At 36.1% G+C, this 22,405-nt stretch overlaps 2 protein-coding genes across 2 annotated transcripts; one reads left to right on the top strand and one right to left on the bottom strand.

Moving 5' to 3' along the window:
• Nucleotides 1-6,965: 6,965 nt before the first annotated feature.
• On the top strand, nucleotides 6,966-9,079 carry LOC112501831 (CASP-like protein 2B1). The gene is made up of 3 exons (XM_025105567.1): nucleotides 6,966-7,298; nucleotides 7,506-7,638; nucleotides 8,671-9,079. Exons 1-3 carry the CDS (start codon nucleotides 7,075-7,077, stop codon nucleotides 8,923-8,925), a joined length of 612 nt encoding a protein of 203 aa, XP_024961335.1. The 5' UTR covers nucleotides 6,966-7,074; the 3' UTR covers nucleotides 8,926-9,079.
• Nucleotides 9,080-9,087: 8 nt separating this feature from the next.
• Nucleotides 9,088-16,467, bottom strand: LOC112501830. Its single transcript, XM_025105566.1, has 5 exons — nucleotides 15,919-16,467; nucleotides 10,046-10,264; nucleotides 9,780-9,878; nucleotides 9,573-9,674; nucleotides 9,088-9,491 (listed from the first exon to the last, which is right to left on the bottom strand). The coding sequence occupies exons 1-5, from the start codon at nucleotides 16,441-16,443 to the stop codon at nucleotides 9,300-9,302; spliced, it is 1,137 nt and encodes a 378-aa protein (XP_024961334.1). The 5' UTR covers nucleotides 16,444-16,467; the 3' UTR covers nucleotides 9,088-9,299.
• Nucleotides 16,468-22,405: the final 5,938 nt, after the last annotated feature.

The following is a 22,405-nucleotide window of genomic DNA, read 5'->3' as shown; positions in this document are numbered from 1 at the left end:
TTAATTTGATACTAATATCGATATATTTTTGTCAAATTTTTATGATATCGTCAAACATATATTTTATTCAAAAATAAAAACATCATCGCTTTCTCAAAATCACATAAAGGCATATCATAACATCGACTGAGATAAAGAATAAAATGAAATATTAAAAACACGATGTATCTCGCTGCATTACGCGAATATGCTTCTAATATATATATATATATATATATATATATATATATATATATATATATATAACTTGTTTCAACTTTTTATATATACCTACTCAACAATAAACATCCATCCAACATCATAAATCACGAGTCTCTGTACTGGATGTACAAGATCTCACCCACAATATTTACAACTCTTTTATTTTTAATAAATTCACAAATTAATTAAACAATCAAAATTCATGTTTCAGTTTGTTTCTATTGGACAGGATATATATATATATATATATATATACAAATAATTTGTTTGATATTCACATTTGCATATTGTATAGATAAATGGTTATTAAGATGGTATTCAATTTGTCATTTTTTAGAGGGTTTTCTCCTAAACCTCACACTCTTTTTTTTTCTCTCTCTCATACAGAGAGAGAGAGAGAGAGAGAGAGAGAGAGAGAGATGTGTGTGTTAGCTAGACGACGTGAAACATCATTAATTTTTTTAGAGTATATACATTTTTCGTCCATATGCTTTAACCAAGTTTTTATAACCATTGGTATTATAGTAACTATCTATCTTTAAAGAAGCTTTTATTTTTGTTTTTACATTAAAAAAAAAAAGATATGTCTGTTTTTCTCTCATTTTTGCTTGAAAACATGTGAATTTGGATTATCTTTGAGTAAATTTCATGATACTGCAAGACATAAATATGGTTGAAGTATTACTTACAAAAAGTGTTGCAGACCTATCCAAGTTCGTTTCTATTGGTTTATGACACAAACTCAGATCTAACATATCTACTATCTATATCTATTATGATGGTGTAGTAACTATGTATCGAGATAGCGTAAACATTAGGTAATGGTGACTTACCCTGCCCTGTTGGAGAACTCAGTTCACCTGCCCTTGTTTTGGGGCCTGAGATTCCCCATTTTGGGTATCGAGCATGGGGATCCTCAACATGTCAAAAACAGGAGTTGAGGCCAGGTCATGTATTCCCCAACCCAACCCAACCCAACCGCCTCGTATCCATATCTATGTATATTAATTATTTTGTAATATAAATTATACTATATTTTTCAAACAATTTTGACAATATTTTGAATCATTTTTTGTTGAATAGGGGGTGGACTAGGGGATATGCCCAACAAAAGATAGGAAGGGGATTTGATTTGTAAAAAACAAACTGGGACAAGTTACATCCCAGCCCGTTGTTTTGCCTAGTAAACAAGGACATCTTAATAGGCGAAGCATACTGTAAAGGATTTTGTTATTATCCTTTATCTTACTTATCTTTTATTTCTCCTATTTTTATGTTTCTTGACCTTTATCTTCTTTGAGAGTTTTTTCTTTATTTGATTAGGATTGTTTCCTTATTTGATTTGTAATTAGGATTGTTACTCCTATTTAAAGGACCAAGCTCATTTAATAAAATTTAAGTTTTTCGATCCATAAAAGTTTTTATGGTATCAGAGCAAGGATTGATTAATCCATCTCAAACATCAACGACGCCATGGCCGAAGATAACGCGACGCCGCCACCGAAGAACGATGGAAACACCATTGATCCCAATTCTCCATATTATCTTCACTGCTCTGATTATCCAAGGCAGATGCAGGTAAACGATGTTCTCTCTGACAGTAACTATGGAGATTGGGTTCAAGAGATGAAGAATTTTTTGTTTGCAAAGAACAAAATCGGTTTCGTTAATGGTTCAATTAAAAGGCCAGAAGAGGAATCGGCACAATAAATGTTATGGATGAGATGTGATGCTATGATAAAGGGATGGTTGATTACAGCCATGGAGAAGGATATCAGATCAAGCGTCAAACACGCCAACACCGCTGCGGAGATATGGGCTGATCTTGAAGAAAGATTTGGCAAGGAAAATGCTCCTCGAGCATATGAACTAAAACAGACCTTGACCACCACGGCTCAGAACGGTGCATCTGTTTCAGCCTATTACACCAAGATGCGAGGAATGTGGGACGAAATACAAACTGTGTCACCAACACCTTATTGCACATGCGGAAGGTGTACATGTGATGCTGGAAAAAGACTTAACGAAGCAAAAGAAAAGGAGAGGCTCTACGAGTTTTTGATGGGACTTGATAATGAATTTGCAACGATTAAGACTCAGATTCTTGCCTCGAAACCAACTCCTACGCTTGGCACTGCTTATCATCTAGTCGCAGAAGATGAACAACAAAGAGCTATAGCGGCCACAAGAAGACCCATACATGAGGCTGCTGCCTTTCAAAGCTTTGCTCAGAACAGAAGGGAAGGAACCAATGACTCAACAACACAGCGTAATAAAGGCGGTACGAAGGAGGCAAGACGCAACGGCAATGATGAAGTTGAAAATTGTACCTTCTGTGGTAGAACGGGACATAATAAAGATGGTTGCTTCAAACGAATTGGCTATCCCGATTGGTGGCCCGGAAAAGGAAAGAAAGAAAAAGGTCGACCCAAATATGTGTTTGCCAACACTGAAACCACACAAGTATCCATCATGACGAACGAACAATATCAGGAGCTACTCAAACACTTTAAGAACACTAACAAAGAAGGTGTAGGACCTGTCGACAACATGGCTGGTAAGGATGCAGGCAACAATTCATGGATTGTTGATACAGGTGCTACGGAACACATGACTTGTGATCTGAATCTACTTGAAAAAAGGGTAGATTGCAATCATGAGACACCTGTCACCATACCAAACGGAGATTCCATTCCAGTTAAAGGAAAAGAGAATTGCAATTTGCCAAACGGAATTAGAATTGGGAATGTGTTATTCATCCCTGATTTTAAATGCAACTTACTCTCTGTCAGTTGAATAACCACAGATTTGAACTGTGCAGTAACTTTTTACCCTGATTTTTGTCTTATACAGGGCTTACTCGAGAAGAACTTGATTGGCATGGGTAAGTGCAAGGGTGGTCTCTATCGAATGGATTCGGTGGCAGAAAAGAAAATGGCAATGATGGCTGCACCAGATATTGAAGTTTGGTACAAAAGACTTGGTCACACTTCAGACTCCAAGTTACATTATTTTGAGTTTTTAGAAAATTTTGTTCCTAGGTCAAATAATAGTGTTTGCGATTCGTGTGTAAAAGCAAAACATACCAGACTTCCTTTTCCTAAAAGTTCTATTAAAACGATTGAATGTTTTGATTTACTTCATTGTGATATCTGGGGAAATTATCGAACTCCTTCGCTCACAGGGGCAAGCTATTTTTTGACTGTGGTTGATGATTTTAGTAGAGCTGTTTGGGTGTTTTTGCTTAAACAAAAATCAGAAGCAAGCAATCATCTGATCAACTTGTGCAATATGATCAAGACTCAATTTGGAAAAGAAGTCAAAAGAATACAGAGCGACAACGGAGGAGAATTCACCTCGGGCTTCATAAGTGATTTTTATGCTTCCAAAGGTATCATTCTTGAGACTTCTTGCCCTACACCCCGCAACAAAATGGTGTCGCTGAACGAAAACACAGACACCTTCTTGAGATAGCTAGAGCCTTAAGATTTGAGGCTAACTTACCCATCAAATTTTGGGGAGATTGCATCTTAACAGCCACTTACATCATAAATAGGCTTCCTTCCAAAGTTATAAACTTTAAAACTCCTTTTGAGGTTCTTTTTAAGCAAAAACCAGCATATGACCACATGAGGATTTTTGGTTGTTTGGTATATGCTAGAAACATAGAAACGAAGGGAGATAAGTTTGAAGTGAGGGGGAGGCCTGGGATCTTCATCGGATACCCTCAAGGATAGAAAGTATATCGTATATATGACATTGATACACACAAAATCATTGTCTCAAGGGATGTGAAATTTGTAGAAAACGAGTTCCCTTTTATGTTGACCAAAGTAAAAGAAGATTGTGCAGAAATAAGGGAAAATGATTGGGAAATTAAAGATGCAACCACTGATGACGCCTTTCACACCTCAAAAAATATCGATGATGGCATTGAAGTTGAAGAAGCAAGGGAGAGTATTGAAGAAACTAATGAGGAGTTGACCATAGTTGCTCAAGTTGTACTCGAAGACCCTGTGAACAACCCCGTGACCCAAGACACAGAAACAACTACACATGTTCAAAAAGAGAAAAGGAATAGAGCACCACCGAAATGTTTTGAAGATTTCTTCGTCAAGCTACCACCTTCGATAGACCACACACGACCCACAAAGCCATCAAGCTTCTTCGACGGTACATTTCCTAACCCACTATCTTTCTTATGACAAATTTTCTGATAAACATAAGGCTTTCTTGTCTGCAATTAGCTCCAACAGTGAGCCAAAACATTTTAAGCAGGCTATGCAAGATGAAAAATGGGTTACGGCAATGAAAGATGAAATCAAAGCCCTCGAAAACAATGGTACTTGGACCCTTGAAAACTTGTCTGAGGGTAAACGAGCCATCGATTCCAAGTGGGTGTATAAAATAAAATACAAACCAGATGGTGAAATCGAAAGATATAAGGCGAGATTGGTTGCAAAAGGATTCACACAAATGGAGGGGGTCAATTTTCATGACACTTTTGCCCCTGTTGCTAAATTGGTAACAGTCAGAACACTCCTTGCTGCTGCAACCAAGAAGGATTGGATTGTACATCAACTCGATGTGAATAATGCCTTCTTGTATGGTGACCTCAAAGAAGAAATTTATATGAAAATTCCAGATGGTTTTTCAAGAAAAGAAGAAACACGGGTTTGTAGATTGCAAAAATCTCTTTATGGCCTTCGTCAGGCATCTCGCAACTGGTACCAAAAGTTCACTTTGGCACTTACTGGATTGGGATTTCGACAAACCCATGTTGATGCCTCTTTATTCATATTCAACAATAATGATGTTTTTGTTGCTGCCTTAATTTACGTTGATGATGTCATTATTGTCGGTAACAGTGCCTCAAAGATACAAGAAGTAAAGTCCTTTCTCGATCAAAAGTTCAGCATTAAGGATTTGGGTCCGTTGAAATATTTCTTGGGAATAGAAGTGGCACGTACACCTGATGGTAATGTGCTTAGTCAACGCAAGTACACACTTGATATACTTGAAGACAGTGGTTTAATGGGATGTCGTCCGAGCTTGTTTACGATGGAACAAAATTTACAATTGCATCAAGACCACGACAGTCCCAGGGTAGATGCTTGCCAATATCGTCGTCTTGTTGGAAGAATGCTTTATCTCCAAGCTACCAGACCAGACATTGCTTATTCAGTCAACATGCTTAGTCAGTTTGTATCTGATCCTCGACAATGCCACATGGATGCCGCAGTCAGAATCCTACGTTACCTAAAGACCACTCCGGGTCAAGGAGTTTTTATACCAAAGGAAGGAGGTCTTGATCTTATAGCCTATTGTGACTCAGATTGGCTTGGATGTGCTTTTACACGGCGATATCGTTCAGGTTACTTGCTACTCCTAGGTGGAACACCCATCTCTTGGAAAACAAAGAAACAAACAGTTGTCTCGAGATCTTCCGCTGAWGCCGAGTATAGGGCTATGGCAACAACTGTTAGTGAAGTTTTGTGGGTTCGTTGGTTACTTGGAATTCTGCAGGCACCTCAAACTAGCGCTACACCTCTTTTCTRTGACAATCAARCGGCTCGGCATATTGCTAATAATCCTGTTTTTCATGAAAGRACCAAACACGTTGAAATGGACTGCTACTTTGTCCGTGAGCGTGTTGAATCACAAGAAATCAAACCTCTCATTGTTGACACGAAAGTACAAGTGGCTGACATCTTCACTAAGGCATTGGRCGCAKRTCAATTACGGAAGCTACTTGACAAGTTGGGCATTCGAGACTTACATGCTCCAACTTGAGGGGGAGTAAAGGATTTTGTTATTATCCTTTCCTTATCCTTTATCTTACTTACCTTTTATTTCTCCTATTTTTATGTTTCTTAACCTTTATCTTCTTTGAGAGTTTTTTCTTTATTTGATTAGGATTGTTTCCTTATTTGATTTGTAATTAGGATTGTTACTCCTATTTAAAAGACCAAGCTCATTTAATAAAATTTAAGTTTTTCGATCTATAAAAATTTTTATACTATAACTTAAAAACGATGGCATGTTAATATTTTTTGAAAGCTAAGCATATTTTTGGAGAATGATAAGATGAAGTATATTTTTATATTAGTTAAGGAAAAAAAAAACTCATATTTGTCATACTTTGATCATCAGAATGCATATATTTGATATTTTAAGAGCATGTAATTTGGTTTTGTTTTGACTTTATCCAAACATATATAAAAAATAAATGTAAGAGAAAATCCCAAAACCAAAATAAAAGTTTCAGTGTGTTGCTTTGGGAAGTGGGAAAAGGAAGCTCCTAGAAAATACCATATTAAATACTCCATCACCACTGCCATTGCCCTTGCCCATGCATTTGCTGTCAGAACTCATAACTCATCCATCCTAATCCTATTCTTCTTCCTGCTTCTTTTACAATAGTTTTGTGTAATCCACTCACAATTTTCCATCATATAAAACAACATACATATTCCTAACTTGTAATATATATAATATTACAACTGGGGATCTTAAAAACTAATCAGTAATTAAAACAACTAATTAACTTTTATCTTTTTCTTTAAAGGAACTTAGTTTATTGATATTAATTAAAATAAAATTTCTACATTGAGAATTATGATACAAACAAACACATGGAGGGATGATGTCACATGTATGTCATCATGAAAAAGGGGGATGACCTGTACCATATATCTGTAATTATGTAACATAAAATAATATTTTAGTATTTTATATATTGGAAAATGGTAGTAGGTGAGTTGCCTATTTAAATGATGCAACTCCTCTCCTTCTCTCTCTATCTCTGTGTGTTGTGTGTGTGGTAATTAAACTTTACATAGTTACATAGAATCTAGCTAGTTGAGTGTAAATATGAGTTATTTGGGTGTTGGTGTGAGCCCAGGGAATGTCCCTGTGTATCATGGGAGTGATTTGAAGGTGGTTGATCAGAGGGTGAGACTTGCTGAGTTGATATTGAGGACTGTCATTTGTGGTTTGGCCCTTCTTGCTGCTGTTCTTGTGGCTACTGATACTCAGGTTAAAGAAATCTTTACCATCCAGAAAAAAGCCAAATTCACCGACATGAAATCCCTTGTGTAACCCTCTTCTCTCTCTCTCTCTCTCTCTCATCTGTTCTTTAATAATGTTTTCTTGCATGATCTTCCTTTATGGATTAGGGGGGCTTTCTTGTTCAAAGTTGCATATGTATGTGTGTGTGTATATATATATATATATATATATATATATATATGTTGAGAAATGTATTATTGAATTGGGTACTGTTTGTTGATGATGAAATGCAGGTTTTTGGTGATAGCCAATGGAATAGCTGCAGCCTACTCATTGGTACAGATATTGAGGTGTGTGGTGGGTATGGTTAGAGGAAGCGTTCTCTTCAACAAGCCCTTGGCATGGCTTATTTTCTCTGGTGATCAGGTATATATATTCACTCTTTTCTGTGTTCAATTGAATCAGTGATTCCATTGTGTACTTTGTGAGTTATGGTGCATGAGAATGTTGGATGGGTGAATTAGTGAAAATTATCATAATTTTGGGCCTACGAATCATGTTAGCCTTTATTCAGAATCGGGCATTTATTTATGGGGAATATTTGAGACTTGTAAATTAACACACCCTTTCCTGTAGAAAGAAAGAGACATGCTTTCAAGACCAACAAGGAAACCACCAATTAATGTCATCCTTCTAATTCACTTGCAAGATGTTTGTAGTTTAAATTAATGGATGGATGGTACTGCTCTCCCAGTATTTGAAAATCAGAATTCATTTATGTTTTTTACCACCAACATAAATTAATCCATAGCCTGAAATCAATCCGGGTTCAAATCCCGTTGTCTATATATGCACTTGTGGGTACCCGGAGATTTACCTACGTGTGGACGCCCGGAGATTTACCTACATATGCACTTGTGGACACTGGGTATTTACCTCAAGGCCAAGTCTATCACCCATTTCCAATTAAAATCTACAGCCTTGGCATTTAGTTTACTATTGGTTTTTTTAACTTTACAGCCTATTATGGAATTTGAAATTTTATCTTCTTCCATGTGAAAGCTGAGGACTAACAGAGTTATGGCAAACACCCAACTCTGATATGCATCCTTTGTGATTTATTGCACAATTTATTTCTCTGGTGTTACTTTGGTACCCGTAGTCCACATGTCAACTTGCTGATTCTAGTCTTCTGTGCCAACAATTCATTTTATACATAAATTTCTTCACCAATACTCCCCTAAAATCACTCGTTATAATACCCCACCCAATTCCATCCGGATATATTATCATTTTCATTGGACGGTTTTGTTTTTTTTACTTCAAATTTCCCTGCTCTCTCAAGTCTATGGATCATTGAAGATAATAGATTATTGCATCACTAGAGAAAAGTGGTATCATATAAAGCATCAAAGCTCCCTAACTTGTAATATATAATATATTTTGGCAATTTTGCAGCTTATGACTTACATGACAGTGGCTGCAATAGGTGCTGCAGCACAATCAGCAGTATTTGCCAAATTTGGAGAACCAGAGCTTCAATGGATGAAGATATGTGATATGTATGGAAAATTCTGCAACCAAGTTGGAGAAGGGATAGCAAGTTCAGTCTTTGTTTGTGCAAGTATGGTGATAGTCTCTGGCATATCAGCATTTAGCCTCTTTCGGTTGTATGGTGGAAATAAAGGAAGCAAGACCAGTGCCGGATGGTGAAACTAATTAAGCCTTTTCTGATGGCTTTTAGGCGATGGTCATGAGCCATGACCATGGTTGTGTAAGCTTGGGTTGCCTTTTTAGCCTTTAGAACGTATGATAAAAAAGCTTGTAAGATTGAAGTTACTGGTTTGAATGATTGAACCTATTAAACAACAGATTGATTCATGATGATAAAAACGCTACTACATGATAATGAAGTTACCAAAAACATAAAAAAGCTTATTTTATAGTATTATTATTGAACAAGAGTTGATAACTAGGAATCGCAGTAAAATAGTGTTTTCAAGATACAAAGATGAAGGGCATAAATTTCACATCCTACAAACCGGATGAACAAGAGAGCTCCACATCAAACTACTCTAAGAATAACTTTAATAGTGCATATACTTACCATATGTGTACTTGTTTTCATCTGATCTGCAACCTGCTCGACCAAGAATCTTCCCTGAATTGACATGATGGTGATTAGTCGAACTTTTTGACAATTTTCTACCAAAGCCAATATCATGAAACCTTGTATCATTGTACGATGAGTTCTCATGATATTCAATGGCTTCAAATTCCTGCATTGTCCATTCTTGAATGTTAAAGAGAAGCAGAGAAGAAAGATGAAAACTTGATCCAAGAATCTTGTTTAAGCTTACCTTAGACTTGGACTTGGCATAAGGTGTTAAACAAGGGTTTAGATCATTTAAGAACATGTCATCTGGACTGCCAGGGGTTGTTCGGTCCCCAGAGCTGAACTCCTGAATCATAATACAAGGATGGTAAAATTCATTTTAGTTATGGTTATGGAGCATTGGAACATCAGTCATCATTTCCATTTTCTAGATGTTGATTTACATGCTTACCAGAGAATTGGTTGCTTCTTCTTGCTCATATGTAGGTGTTCTTGGAGAGCTTATAAGACCATCATAACATCCAGAGACTGAATATTTGTCGGCTTTCACCTATCACCAACATGTTTAAAACTAGTTAGACATGCAAAAGGCTAAACTCCTCCAACACTAAATATTTGGTAATTTTTGAGCAAAATGATTGTCGGCATTCTACACGATCAAAGCCAAATATAAATTTGAACAAATATGGCATTGAAATGCAGAATATCATTAGCTACCTCTGCTAGATCCTCAGCAAGGCACTGAAGTTGGCCAGTCAGAGAAGTAACCTGCTGCTGGAGGGTAGGGATAACTTGTTTTGCCTGTTTTAGTTCAGAATCCTGCTTCTCTAGAAGTCCTTGGAGCTGTGTATTCATCACATCTGGGAACAGAATGGCACTCTTCAAAGACTTGATCTCTTCCCTTTGTTTCAAACAAAGATCTTTAAGCTTGTCTACCTGCAGCACATCAGACAATAACAGTAGTGAGTTTCATGTAGCACTGTTTAAGTTTAATAAATATATATTACATTAGCAACACTCAGATCAGTAAAAGTGAATAAGAGAACTTTCTAGAGAAAAAAAAACAGAGCCATGAAGAAAGAAGTCACTTATTTCTGGATGCCCCTTCCCTAGAAAATATTTACCACAACACAAAAGAATATCTATGAAGTTCATTATAGATCAAATGTGTTGTCTTATTTGTTCAAGTCCAACTCTTGAAGGACTAAAAGGTAGGGGTGGCAATGAGTCAGGTTGGGTTAGGTTGGGTTCGGGTTCAACCCATTTTTTAAACAGGTTGAAAATCTCAACCCAACCCAACCCAACCTATAACCTAAATGGGTTGACAGCAAGTTGACCTGTTTACCAGTTTTTTAACGTAACTTGTTAAATAAATTGGTTGAACCTGGGTTGACCCATTTAATTCTAAAATTTTAAATAAATAAAAAAACTAGACTATTTAATTTTTTTGAATAAAACGCAACACAACCATAAATACAAACAAATTGTTCAAAGTTTGAATAAAATACAACCACAACAAATATATTAATTGTTCAAAATGAATTAGAAAATTTTAAATTCTAAGTAACTCGACTTCCACTTTCACCGACCCAAGTTCACTCTCGGACGCCTGGACAGAGAAAACCGAGCGGAAGACAATTAGACAAATGTTGGACGGAGAGAGAGGCGAGAGGAAGAAAAACGCTGCACAAAGAAAAAGCCGACATCGAGAGGGCGAGAGGTGGACAACAGACTTGAAGAGTTGGATTGGAGTTTGGAGGCGATAATGGAGTAATGGACTAAAGGGTTTTCTTAGGGTTTCATGATGATTAAGAGTAATGGAGGCGATTGGAATTTGAACACTTTCATCTTACGACAGTAGAATTTTTAATTAAGAATAAAACAAAATTAAAAATCAGAATACTAGATATAATATTAAAAATAAAATAAAATTTTATAATATTTCAAATGGGTTGGAAACAGGTCAAAAACTTCAACCCAACCCAATCCAACCCAACCCAACCCATTTATTTAAATGAGTTAGGCGGGTTGACCCATTTATTTAAATAAGTTGAAAATCTCAACTCAGCCTGCTAATTTTGGGTTTGGTTAGGGTTGGATTAGTGGGTTGGGCATTTTTTGCCACCCCTACTAAAAGGGGACTACTAATGTTTAGTACAGTTTTGTAGGGACCCTTTATGTAAATTCTATGTATTTAAAAGTCTGTTAATTCAGTTAATTAGATAATATTATTATATGCTGTTTATTTGAACAGAGCATTTAACATTTCCTTATTCAAATGTATACGTTCTTGATCCTCAATTCATCTTACAATCATTTATTTATCTCTCGTGAGTGTTTATGGTACCAAAGCTTATCAATCAAAACAAATTAAAAAGTTAGAAAGACATCTATTGACCTGCTACTGAATGCAATCTAATCCCTTGTTTCTGCACAGCATCAATCATATCCTAGGATGATCTTGATTTCTCAAAAATTGATAGGCAAAGAATAATTCTCTTCTTGGAACAGATCTAAAAGGATAGCCTCATCAGCCGAAAAACAAAATGGCTATCATGAAGATACGTTTACTAAACCTTCCAAGAGCCAATGTTATAGCGATTCATTGTATTTTTGACACTATGATAAAAACCCACTAAAGGTGTACTCGAGGAAAAGAAAGAATTCTATTTTTGGGAATTGGCTGAATCCACTAGGCCAAAACAATTGATGGTCAACTGGCTGAATTTACTCAAATCAATTGATAAGTAACATCCCCCGGCCCCGTTTTAGCGGGAAATCCCCATCCCCGTTCGAGTTGGGTGAACCGGGTTCCCCACCGGGTCAGAGCAAATCACCATTCCTATACCACACTTGAGTTTAGCAGTTACCATACTTAATTCTAAGAATAGGATAGTATAAATAACAGGTTTGCTTATCATTGTCATCATCGAAGTTGCTCATATTTATCTTTCTTGCAAACGGAGACCTTGCCCCTCTCGAATCAGGCCACTATCAATAAAATGCTATCCTATTCCTATTCTTATTAATTTAGTACCTATCACACTATAAATCCAGATATTGGCAACAATGTTCAATTCTATGGCTTCCATAGTTTGAAAGGAATTCAATGAAAGATGTATGGTAATAGATGGTCACAGAATCTTTCAAATCCAGCATGAAATACATCAGCTATGCCATCATTACACATCTGCGGAAGTTTAATGGAAAACACCTCATGAAGTCGTGTTCAAGTAAAAGCCTTCTTAGTTCTTATACTCATTTGAAGACTATAGGATTGTGCCATTTAGTACTTGTGATAACTCAAACCTAAAGACATTAAAGAGTGTTATTAGGATATCCTCATTATTAAAAAGGCTATGTGGGTTTTGATATTGAGATTTGAGAATAATAACATTTTACTTCAGAAGAGTTCCCTTTCAATAAGATTAGAACTACATAAACAGATCTTGCCCCATTTGAGCCTTGAATATCTCCAAGTTCGGCAACTCAATATCAGTAACAGTAAGATCATTTCACCCATTAACAAGTCAAATGCTTAATCATCTCAGACACCACATGAGCACCATAACGAGAAAGATAACTCCTCAAATATCAATGATGATAGTGAACTTATCTCTCTTAATGGAATAGAACATGTACAAATCAGAAAATCAAACAAACAGTATATATTATCATCCAAATACGAAGACTGTTGTTGGATATAAACCTTTTATTCACTCAGTTACTCAGGCTAAGTATAAAACTATACAGGTAATTAAATTATTTTCAGTTCAATAATCACTCGTGTGTTTTTGCTACATTAGATCAAATTCCAGAACCACAGTCGAATAAAGAGCTTTGAAAGATCCAAGGACGGTAATTATGGAAAAAGATTTATACATTGCTAGTTTGAAATACTTGGACCCTCGCAGATTTACAAAATAAAATACAAATCTGCAGGAGAGATGAGACTATTTTTTAAGGGTGTCCCAGGCTATGCCTGGACTAATCCCAGTAAATTGTGAACGCGAGAAATGAGTCCTGATAAACTCAATGACCACAATTGTTGTGTACGCCCGAACCCAAGGTAGATGAGATATTTCACCACATCCCCCAAGGCCTCAACCACTACACAACAATCCTGGTGAGGTGAAACTATTTAAGGCTATATTAGTTGCAAAAGGGTATAGCCAATCTCAAGGGATTTATTTTCAAGACAGATTTAACGTCAGTAGCAAAGATAAAAAAAATTATTAGTCATTTAGCTGCATTCAAACAATGGCACATCCACCTATTAGATGTAAGCAATGCTTTCATAAATGAAGACATATAAGAATATGCGTATATGGTGCCACCTCAAGGCTATTTAAAGAATGAATCAACTCCTATTCAAATTAAATAAGTCTTTGTATGGATTAAAGCAAGAGAGGTCAAAGATCGAGGCTTTCCACCTACTCAGACGCCTCATAGAGAAATTTAGATAGCATAGTAAGGATCTACACACGGTGTATAGACACTTGGGGGAGGTAGGAGTTGTGCCTATAAGTATAACAGATGAAGTGAGGGAGAGAAAACTGTAGTCGTTTGGCCACATGCGAAAGAGACCGATGATTGCAAAGGTGAGAAGGGTATAAAACGTTTCAGTGGAGAGCTTTCACAAGACTTCAGTAGAGAAGATGGAGGTTATATCCCCATGCTTGGCTTTTGCTAGAAAAGCACTCAAATCACTTTCTCATAATTTTAGTCTTTTGTTTCTCTCTTGAAGCTTTTAGTTAGTTTTTCTCCTACTCTCACGATTCAAACATTTGATCTTCATTTTAGTTGTAATATTAATACATTTTAGGTTGTAAAATGATATAAAGTTGGGAGTTGAAGCTTTGGTTCATCACTTGACTACCAATCTCTTTCCTTTATTTATTTTGTCTAGTTGGTTAAATCACCATCTTCTTATCATCTTGTTAGTTTATAGATGCTTGTCTTATTTTCATGTTAGATCAAGATTTCATGATGATAGGTTATGAAAATGAGATTTATGATTTTGGATGATGTCGGGCATAGGAATGGATATGTTGGGGTGGTGGTGGTTGGATTTATATGTGTGATTAGTTCACGTCCATGTAGTGTTGTGTGTTTATATTTAAGTTAATGTGTATTTAGTCTAATAGAAAGATTTTATTTTGTTATTTTGTTTATATAATGAGTTGTTAAAAGTTGCTTTTAATTTAGTTTAGTATAAGGTTGTGTGGTGCTGTTGCATGTATTTATTTGAGGATTTGGCGAAATTGGGTTTAAACCTTCGACTATCAGGTGTCGATCTTACCGTCCATCGTCAATGAAAGTTTGGTTATTATCGGAAACTGGTTGTTCGATAATCTTTTATTTAACAAATCAATTTATGAATGGAAGTATGATTTTGATTATTGGTCGCTTAGTCAACGATTCTAATGTTTCTAGTTACTTTTATCCGCTTTCTTATTTTATTGTCTGTAGCTTAAATTGTAGTTGTTAATCACTCTCTTGAATTGTCTTTCACATAGCTAGTTCATGAGCAGAATTACTACTTAGATCATTGCTTTGCAACCCCTACGCTACAACATCCGTACGCTTGCAGAATAAATATATAACACATCACATGTTGGACAGGATACCGGCCAAGATCTTTTGGGGGAGCTAGGAGTTGTGCCTATAGCGGATAAAGTGTGGGAGGGAAGATTGTAGTGGTTTGGCCATGTGCACAAGGGATTGGATGATTGCAAAAGTGAGAAGGGTATAAAACATTTAGGTTACGGGAGTGAGTATGAGCGGCAAATCGTGGAAGACATGGGATGAGTAGCTGAGACTAGACATGAAAACATTATATGTTTCCAATTACATAACCTCTGAGGAGTATTTGGAGAAGATGCATTAGGGTAGCGGATGTTGGGTAGACTCGGTTAATAGGGTAGCTTCTAGGTTAGGTAGTCGAGAGGCTCTTTGACGTATAAATAAGAGTGTCCCTAGAAGGTCTCTTTATATGTGGATTCTAGTGCATTATACCTCCTGTATGTACTGTTCTACTTTTTGTACACTCTAGTATCTTTTCTGGTCTATTGCCCTTCGCAAACTCCTTTATTTTACACCTTTTCCTTGACAAGCACCAACTCTGTTTGTTTGCGCATATTCGTCTCTATTTCTATACATGATTGCTATCTTCTCAAATTATCCGCTACAACATCCATAATTTAGATTGCCTCAGAAATTTTCAAGTGAAATCAAGCTCAATAGCCAACAAACTAACCATCAAATTGAGTATATATTACCCTCCAAGATCAAAATCCGAGTACACGAATACCATAAAGAACTCGGTTTAAAAAAACAGTTGCTTGTGTCTGTGATTGTTTGTGCAAGTTACAAGGTTTATCTTCTTAAGCAAGTTGGGTCTCCTAGGTCTAAGATTTTAGCTGAAAAATGTCTATAATGTGGCATTCATTTTTGAGCTTTAAAAACACAAATTATCAAATCAATGATCTACATGATTTTCCCAGTAAACAGATTAAAGTGATGGTAGACAACAAAATAGTCATAGAAAGACCATCAAAGATTCAACTACAAAGTGTGTGCACAAGTACCTCTCTGTTTTTCTCCTCGAGCATCAATTTCAGCTCTGTTATCTCCACCTCTTGATCCTTGTTCTGACTCAAAAGCTCCCTCTCACTTCTCAACACCATCGCCAAAGTCCTAGCATTCGGCTTGGCTTCAGTCAAGGCCTTCTTCTTCCCCTCACTCTCGTCCCCTTTACCTTTGTTACCAAATAACTTCTTATGCAATCCTCCCAAAGCTGTCGTTCCACCTCTCCTGGAACTCATTGTGCCCTTCTTCTTCAAATCATCAGCAATGAAGGTAGTAAGATCCGCGGCCACCACAAAGTCCCTTGCTTTGGGCTTTATGGAGGAGGAAGACCTCTTCTCCATGAACTTCTTAACCATAGCAGTCAAATTCTGGTCGTTCTTAGTGGATTTGGATTTAGCAAGGGCATAAGAGACATCCGGATTTTTGGTTTGATTGAGGTGGGTTTTGTTCAGGTCGGTGGAGGAGGAAGGATCGGATTGAGTGGAGGATCGATTGTAACGAGAAGATGACCTAAAAGAAGACATTTTTAGGCTTGAAGATTAACTAACGATCAGCATCAGCATGTAGCCATTTCTAGGGTTCTTGAACGCAGAGATGGAGTTTGATTGGATTGGGGAGGTGGGCGGGCTGTCCGAATTCGAAATGATTCAAACGAAAGGGGCGCGGGGTTTTGAATTCATTAATGAATAGAATATATTTTTTATTTTTTATTTTTTATTTTTTATTTTTTATTTTTTATTTTTTATTTTTTATTTTTTTATTTTTAAGGAGTAAACTACGATTTTAGTCCCTATGATTTGTTGTTTATAGCAATTTTCGTCCCAAGTCTTCAATTTCGTCACTACGGAATTGCTTATGCCCTTGCAAAACTAGTCTAACTAGATTGTTTGATACGATTGTAAACGTACTGGTTTTGTAGCATCCATGTCAATCACAATGAGGCAACGATAGATCAACATCTCTCAATCTTAGATTATGAGTCAGCTACTAGATATAAAAGAGAATAAATGTTAACTAAACCAAAAAAACAAAACTGGGAAGAGACGCTCTATGTACCCAGACAAACAAGAAACCTCATTCAACAATTAACATAACTTTGAGCAAGAAGACAAACACCTACACCTCTATTTCTAGATGAGAAACACATTTTCCATCACAAATCATATCTACCTCTAAAATCATCTATGAATGTGTAAACTAGTATCTTAGGACCAAATTAAATGAACTCACAAAGCTAGCTTTAACAAGTAGTTATCATGCAACATGAACTAAAAAGAGATGGGTGAATTATGGGGTGAAATCCCCAACTACTAATAGAAACCAACATCCTCGAGTTGACACAACATAATTTGATGCAAATGCAATGCTGGAATGGCAAAAAATAGAACAAAAATGGAAGTTTAAATCCTAAAAAGACAACACAAAAAACAGTTAAAACAATCTAGCAAGTATGTCAAGATCATCTATAAAAGAAGTTTTATCCTACATATGAAACTCTGCACATTACTGAATCAAACCAACTAATATTTATTGCCCATTTTCATATCTTTCAAGTCAAAGTTTTCTCCATCGGAGTCTTCACTTTTTGCTTATTATTTTCTATTGGTTTTAAACATATGCCTTCTTCTTCTTTAAGACAACACCCTTCAACTTTTTCAGAGCTGGTAGTTCTTTTCCCTTCTTTTCAGCTGCTTCAGTTTCAATAGATGCAACAACTTTATGATCCACTGAAGACAAACCATTTCCAGATCCAGATGATCCACCCAAAGTTATGCATCTTTGGAGCTTCATATTAGACTTCACATTTGATGATATAAAATTCAGTACATCAGGCTTTGGGTTTAGTTCTACCCATATGTTATCAACCCAATCTTTTGAAGTTCTTAGCTTCTCATTTTCAAAGTTCTGGAATTTGTTTTCACCTGAGTCAGGCGGAATACCAAATTATTATTCAAGTTTTGTGCCAACTTCATTAAAAAAAACTCTAGAATAAGCAGATAATTAAATGAAAATGGGAAGTAGTAACTTGGGGGGATACCAGGAAAGTAAACATGAAAAGGGTTTTTTCCACGGATGTTGGTTGCAACTACAACACCTTCCCACCAGCCATCACACCACCATGCATCTACTGGTGCTCCAATGCTAAAAGAACCATTTGAAGAATTTTTTGCAGGAAATGGACGAATAGTATGGCGTCCTAAGCATCTCATGCCCAACTTATCAGGAACCGCAAGTCTATACGCAAGAACCCATTCCTACAGATGAAAAAAGATTTAGAAAAAACAGTTACTACACTCATAGTTGAAAAGATAAAGACCATAAACAGTTGCATACCTCTAGATTCCCAGAACCCTCTACATCCTCCACATCCATGTATAGAACTTTCAAAACCTTCTCTGATACCTGCAAGATTTTACATCTAAACCAACAACCTCGAATCCCACTATCATTACTAAGCACTTCAATCTCTTCACCAACACTAAAAGAAGGAATCTCATGATGAGGCTCAGATGTTCCATCAAGTCCTTTACTTGACAACTTAATTTTTGATTTTGGGTCAGTTGGTTGGGTTTTTTCTACCTTATTATCAGAAATCGAATTATAAATTTTTAAAACTCCTATGGGACTTTGTCCATCAAGTCCTCCACTTGATAACTTAATTTTCATTTTTGGGTCAGTTGGTTGGGTTTTTTCTACCTGATTATCAGAAACCGAATTTGTAATTTTTAAAACCCCTCTGGAACTTTGTCCATCAAGTCCTTTACTTGATAATTTAATTTTCATTTTTGGGTCTGTTGGTTGTTCTACCTGATTATCAGAAATCAAATTTGTAATTTTTAAAGGCCCTCTGAAACTTTGAATCTCCTTTGCACCTTGGCAAGCAACAACCTCCTTTTTTTCTTCTCTAGATGTTATTTGTGGCTTGAGCTTGTTAGGGCCAATTGAGAGGTCTAAAACAGAGAAGATTGTTTGGCTTGAGTAACCACGCAATTTAGACAAAGGAAATGGTGTGATCTTGTTTTTTTTGATCTGCCTAGAGCACATGTATATCCCATCTGAGAAATCTTCTGAAAGAACAGCCAAGCAATGCTCGTAATGCTTAGGAGTCAAAACGGTGGCAAGCCCATCAACACACTCTGCACTCACAACCTGAAAATGAGGTGTGATGATAATCTCATGAGGACGAGGCTCAGAAATTAGACCACTGACTTCATCAGTGCGATGAAACCATCGCACTTTAACCATTTTTTGGTTCCTGTAATCCTCGTATAGGTCTTCCAAGTAACCAATGTTATGGCTGTCTTCTCCAGCCAGAATGAAGACAAAAGAATAAACCTGAACAACAAAAAGGATTTGTGAGATATGTGGAACCCCATCAGATTACTGTGCAAAAGAGCCCTTGAGGAGAAATGATCCTAATCTAGCCGATGTGGAACTCCGACATGACTTAATATATGACTAAAGGATTAACATAAGAAAAACAAGAAAAAAGAGGAACAAAGGCAATGCTTACAGGTATTGTGGTTCCACTCCTGCAAAAAGCTGGATAATGTTTCAGCTTCTTACAGCAACTTGAAGCACCACCAGACCATATAATGTCAGAATTTTCACCTTCTAATTCTGTTGGAACTTCGATCTGAAACAAGACACCATGATGGATGATTAAATCAAATAAACAAGCATAAAACATTGAAAGTACTATAGGATCCACCGATCCAGTATGTAGATAGGCAATATATAGATACCATCTGATCTGGTGACTGGTTTTGAAGATTAGTAGATCTAGGCATTTCTGACTCCTGCAATTCTAAAGATTCTGCTTCCTTGTTTTTCTTTAAATCTGTTAGTAAAAATAGAATGTTTACCAATGCAAGGATACTAACAATAGATGGTGACTAAAGAAACAACTACACAAACCCAAAATTAAACAAAGGTTTGTATGGAAGATATTGGTAGACAAATGGTCCTTTTTTGCTTACAACACACAATACTAGAACTGTTTATACATTGTACATGATAGATTTATTTTCTTCTAAATCTACAATTCACTAAATGTTTCCAAATAATTAGCAAGTGCTCTGAAATGTTAACATTCAAAATCAAGCCAAATTTCACAAATTTAAAGGGCACATCTTAGCATTGCCAAAAAAGATGTAACTAATGTGTTTAGATAATTGAAAATCTAACCTCAAGTACTACCCAAGTATACTTAAATCTTTTTGAAAAGATTGTAATAGCCTTTTTCCTTTTCCACTTTTCGCTCAAGAAAAGAAAAAGTTCCCCTTATGTTGCTCTTTAAGGTTTGACTGATCTTACCTAAGAACAAAAAATTAATAGAACTAGAATTTCAATCAAGCACATAGATTAGTGAAATTACCCCAACTGTAAGCAGAAAAAGGTAATTGATTAAATGATATTTGATTTTTATAGTTCAGAAAAAAGCTGCAAGCCATCAAAAAGGAATGCAAATGCTAATGATACTTGACCAATCCATAACTATGTGCAATTCATGATTCTTTTCACTTTGAGCAAGGGGAAAGAGGGAGCGATAGTATATGCAGGGTGTCAAATTGAAGGAGATTAGGTCAAATTGCAAGTATATCCTATGGAATCGCTTAAATTAGATATCACATGTTTAACACATTTCCATTGTTGCCAAATGATTTTGGGAGCTAACGAGGTATGCGTTTTGCCTCTCCCATTAAATCGATGAAAAATTAATGCTTGTAACAACTGAAAAATACAAACTGAGAATAAGACATACCTGAATGGTTGATCAATAAGCCAAGCACTGAGTAATGCGACGATGAGGAGAAGACTCTAGGGCTCTATGTTTTTCGATCGACCCAATCCGTCAAATGAATAGGAGAGAAGTAACACATTTATAATGTGAAAAATTTCCAAACTTATTTAATGAAACCAATGCCGCTCCCAAAAAGTAAAATGAAGTCCAAGTGGCTAAATCTTGTGCGACTATGACACATATAAAACTCCTATTTGTTTGTGTAAGCCATAAAGCGCCAAGGTTAAAGATAAAAGCTTGGGTTCAAAATAGTCAGCAAGCAGTCTATATCCAAGTTAGAGCAACCAAGAGCAGCTTGATTTGAATATAAATTTATAAAGATGTTAACTAGTTTTGAGGCACCATAGTTGATATTAGGAAGCAATGCAAGATTATACCACCAACCATTCTAGATTGTCTCTGTTTCATGATGATAAAAATAGTTTTTTTCCTCATTGTACCATTCATGAATACCTTAATTTACCAAATGGAACACTTCAAAATGAAAATAAATGTTAGGAAAAGACATTCAATGTTTAGACAACACATATTTGCCTTCCATTCTTAGCTATTACTATTGAAACTATCTTTATACCAATTATGAGTTGATATTACTTAAATGTGCCTCTCAATCTCATAAAGTGATGAATAAGGAGAAGTATATGTTGCTTCCATATTAAACTACAAGTTGATTTGGTGAAGAATTATTCCACTAACTTGAAAGAATCTTTGGAACCTCTATAGAAAATTATTCCATAGATTTACCAAAATAATAAACTATGAAGGGTTGTCTCATCATCTCTCACTTGTGACTTGACTCAGACATTGGACCAACATTGGATTATTTAGGGATATATCTTTTTTTCTAGTTGTCTTATCCAATGTTTGTTAACTTCAAATTTCATTGATCTCAAGTAAAATCCACTTCCCTATGCAGAATAATATATGGGGGAATAGGTTCTATGTTCAATAGAATTCAAGTAATCTTTCTTTGAATTTTTTTTTTGCATTTCACCTCTTACTTTGACATAAACCAAATCAAACGGACCCAATATATCCCACCCAGAATAAGCATGGGAATGGGGTGGGGACCTTGTTGGTCCCGTAAGGGTCTACAAGAAGAGAAACAGTTTGTAAAGGGGGAGGGTGAATACAAACACAATATTTTTAAATTTAAAATATATATTGATAGAGAAGATCAATACAGATTTTACAAGATTGTTTGCCGAAAGATAAGGTAATAAAAACCTATCTAAACAATCTTTGGTTACACACAATGCTTTAGCAATGACAAGAAAAGAAGTTGATAAAAGAAAGATCATTTACTTAAGCTAGAAGATGCTTGAAGTAAAAATTAGGTTAGAGAGAGATGCGGTCACTCTACATGGAGAAGAAACACTTCTATTTATACCCAGTGCATTAAATGTCCATTTAATGCAATATGGTAGGTTTAGAGTACGTGTCAAGCCTTAAGAGGAATGTTTGTCCTTTGCTACAGTGAATAGTACAAAAACACTATTCAAGAGCAGACATCCTTACCAAAAGTTGGTGGACAAAGAGTCGACTAGTCGGCTTCGTACAGTAAAACTTTTGTAAGGGTATGGGTTTTGTCCTTTGTGTGCATAAGGACAAGACAACAACAATCGTGCTAAGCAAGCTTCCTTTGATCGCTGAATGCTGGAATGACCTGAAGGTCTCATCAT

The sequence above is a fragment of the Cynara cardunculus genome, unplaced genomic scaffold (genome assembly GCF_001531365.2).
Source record: "Cynara cardunculus var. scolymus isolate 2C unplaced genomic scaffold, CcrdV1 Un_Scaffold_609, whole genome shotgun sequence".
NCBI lineage: Eukaryota > Viridiplantae > Streptophyta > Magnoliopsida > Asterales > Asteraceae > Cynara > Cynara cardunculus.
The sequence above is the reverse complement of the archived record's forward strand: the minus strand, read 5'-3'. Positions and strand labels throughout refer to the sequence as shown.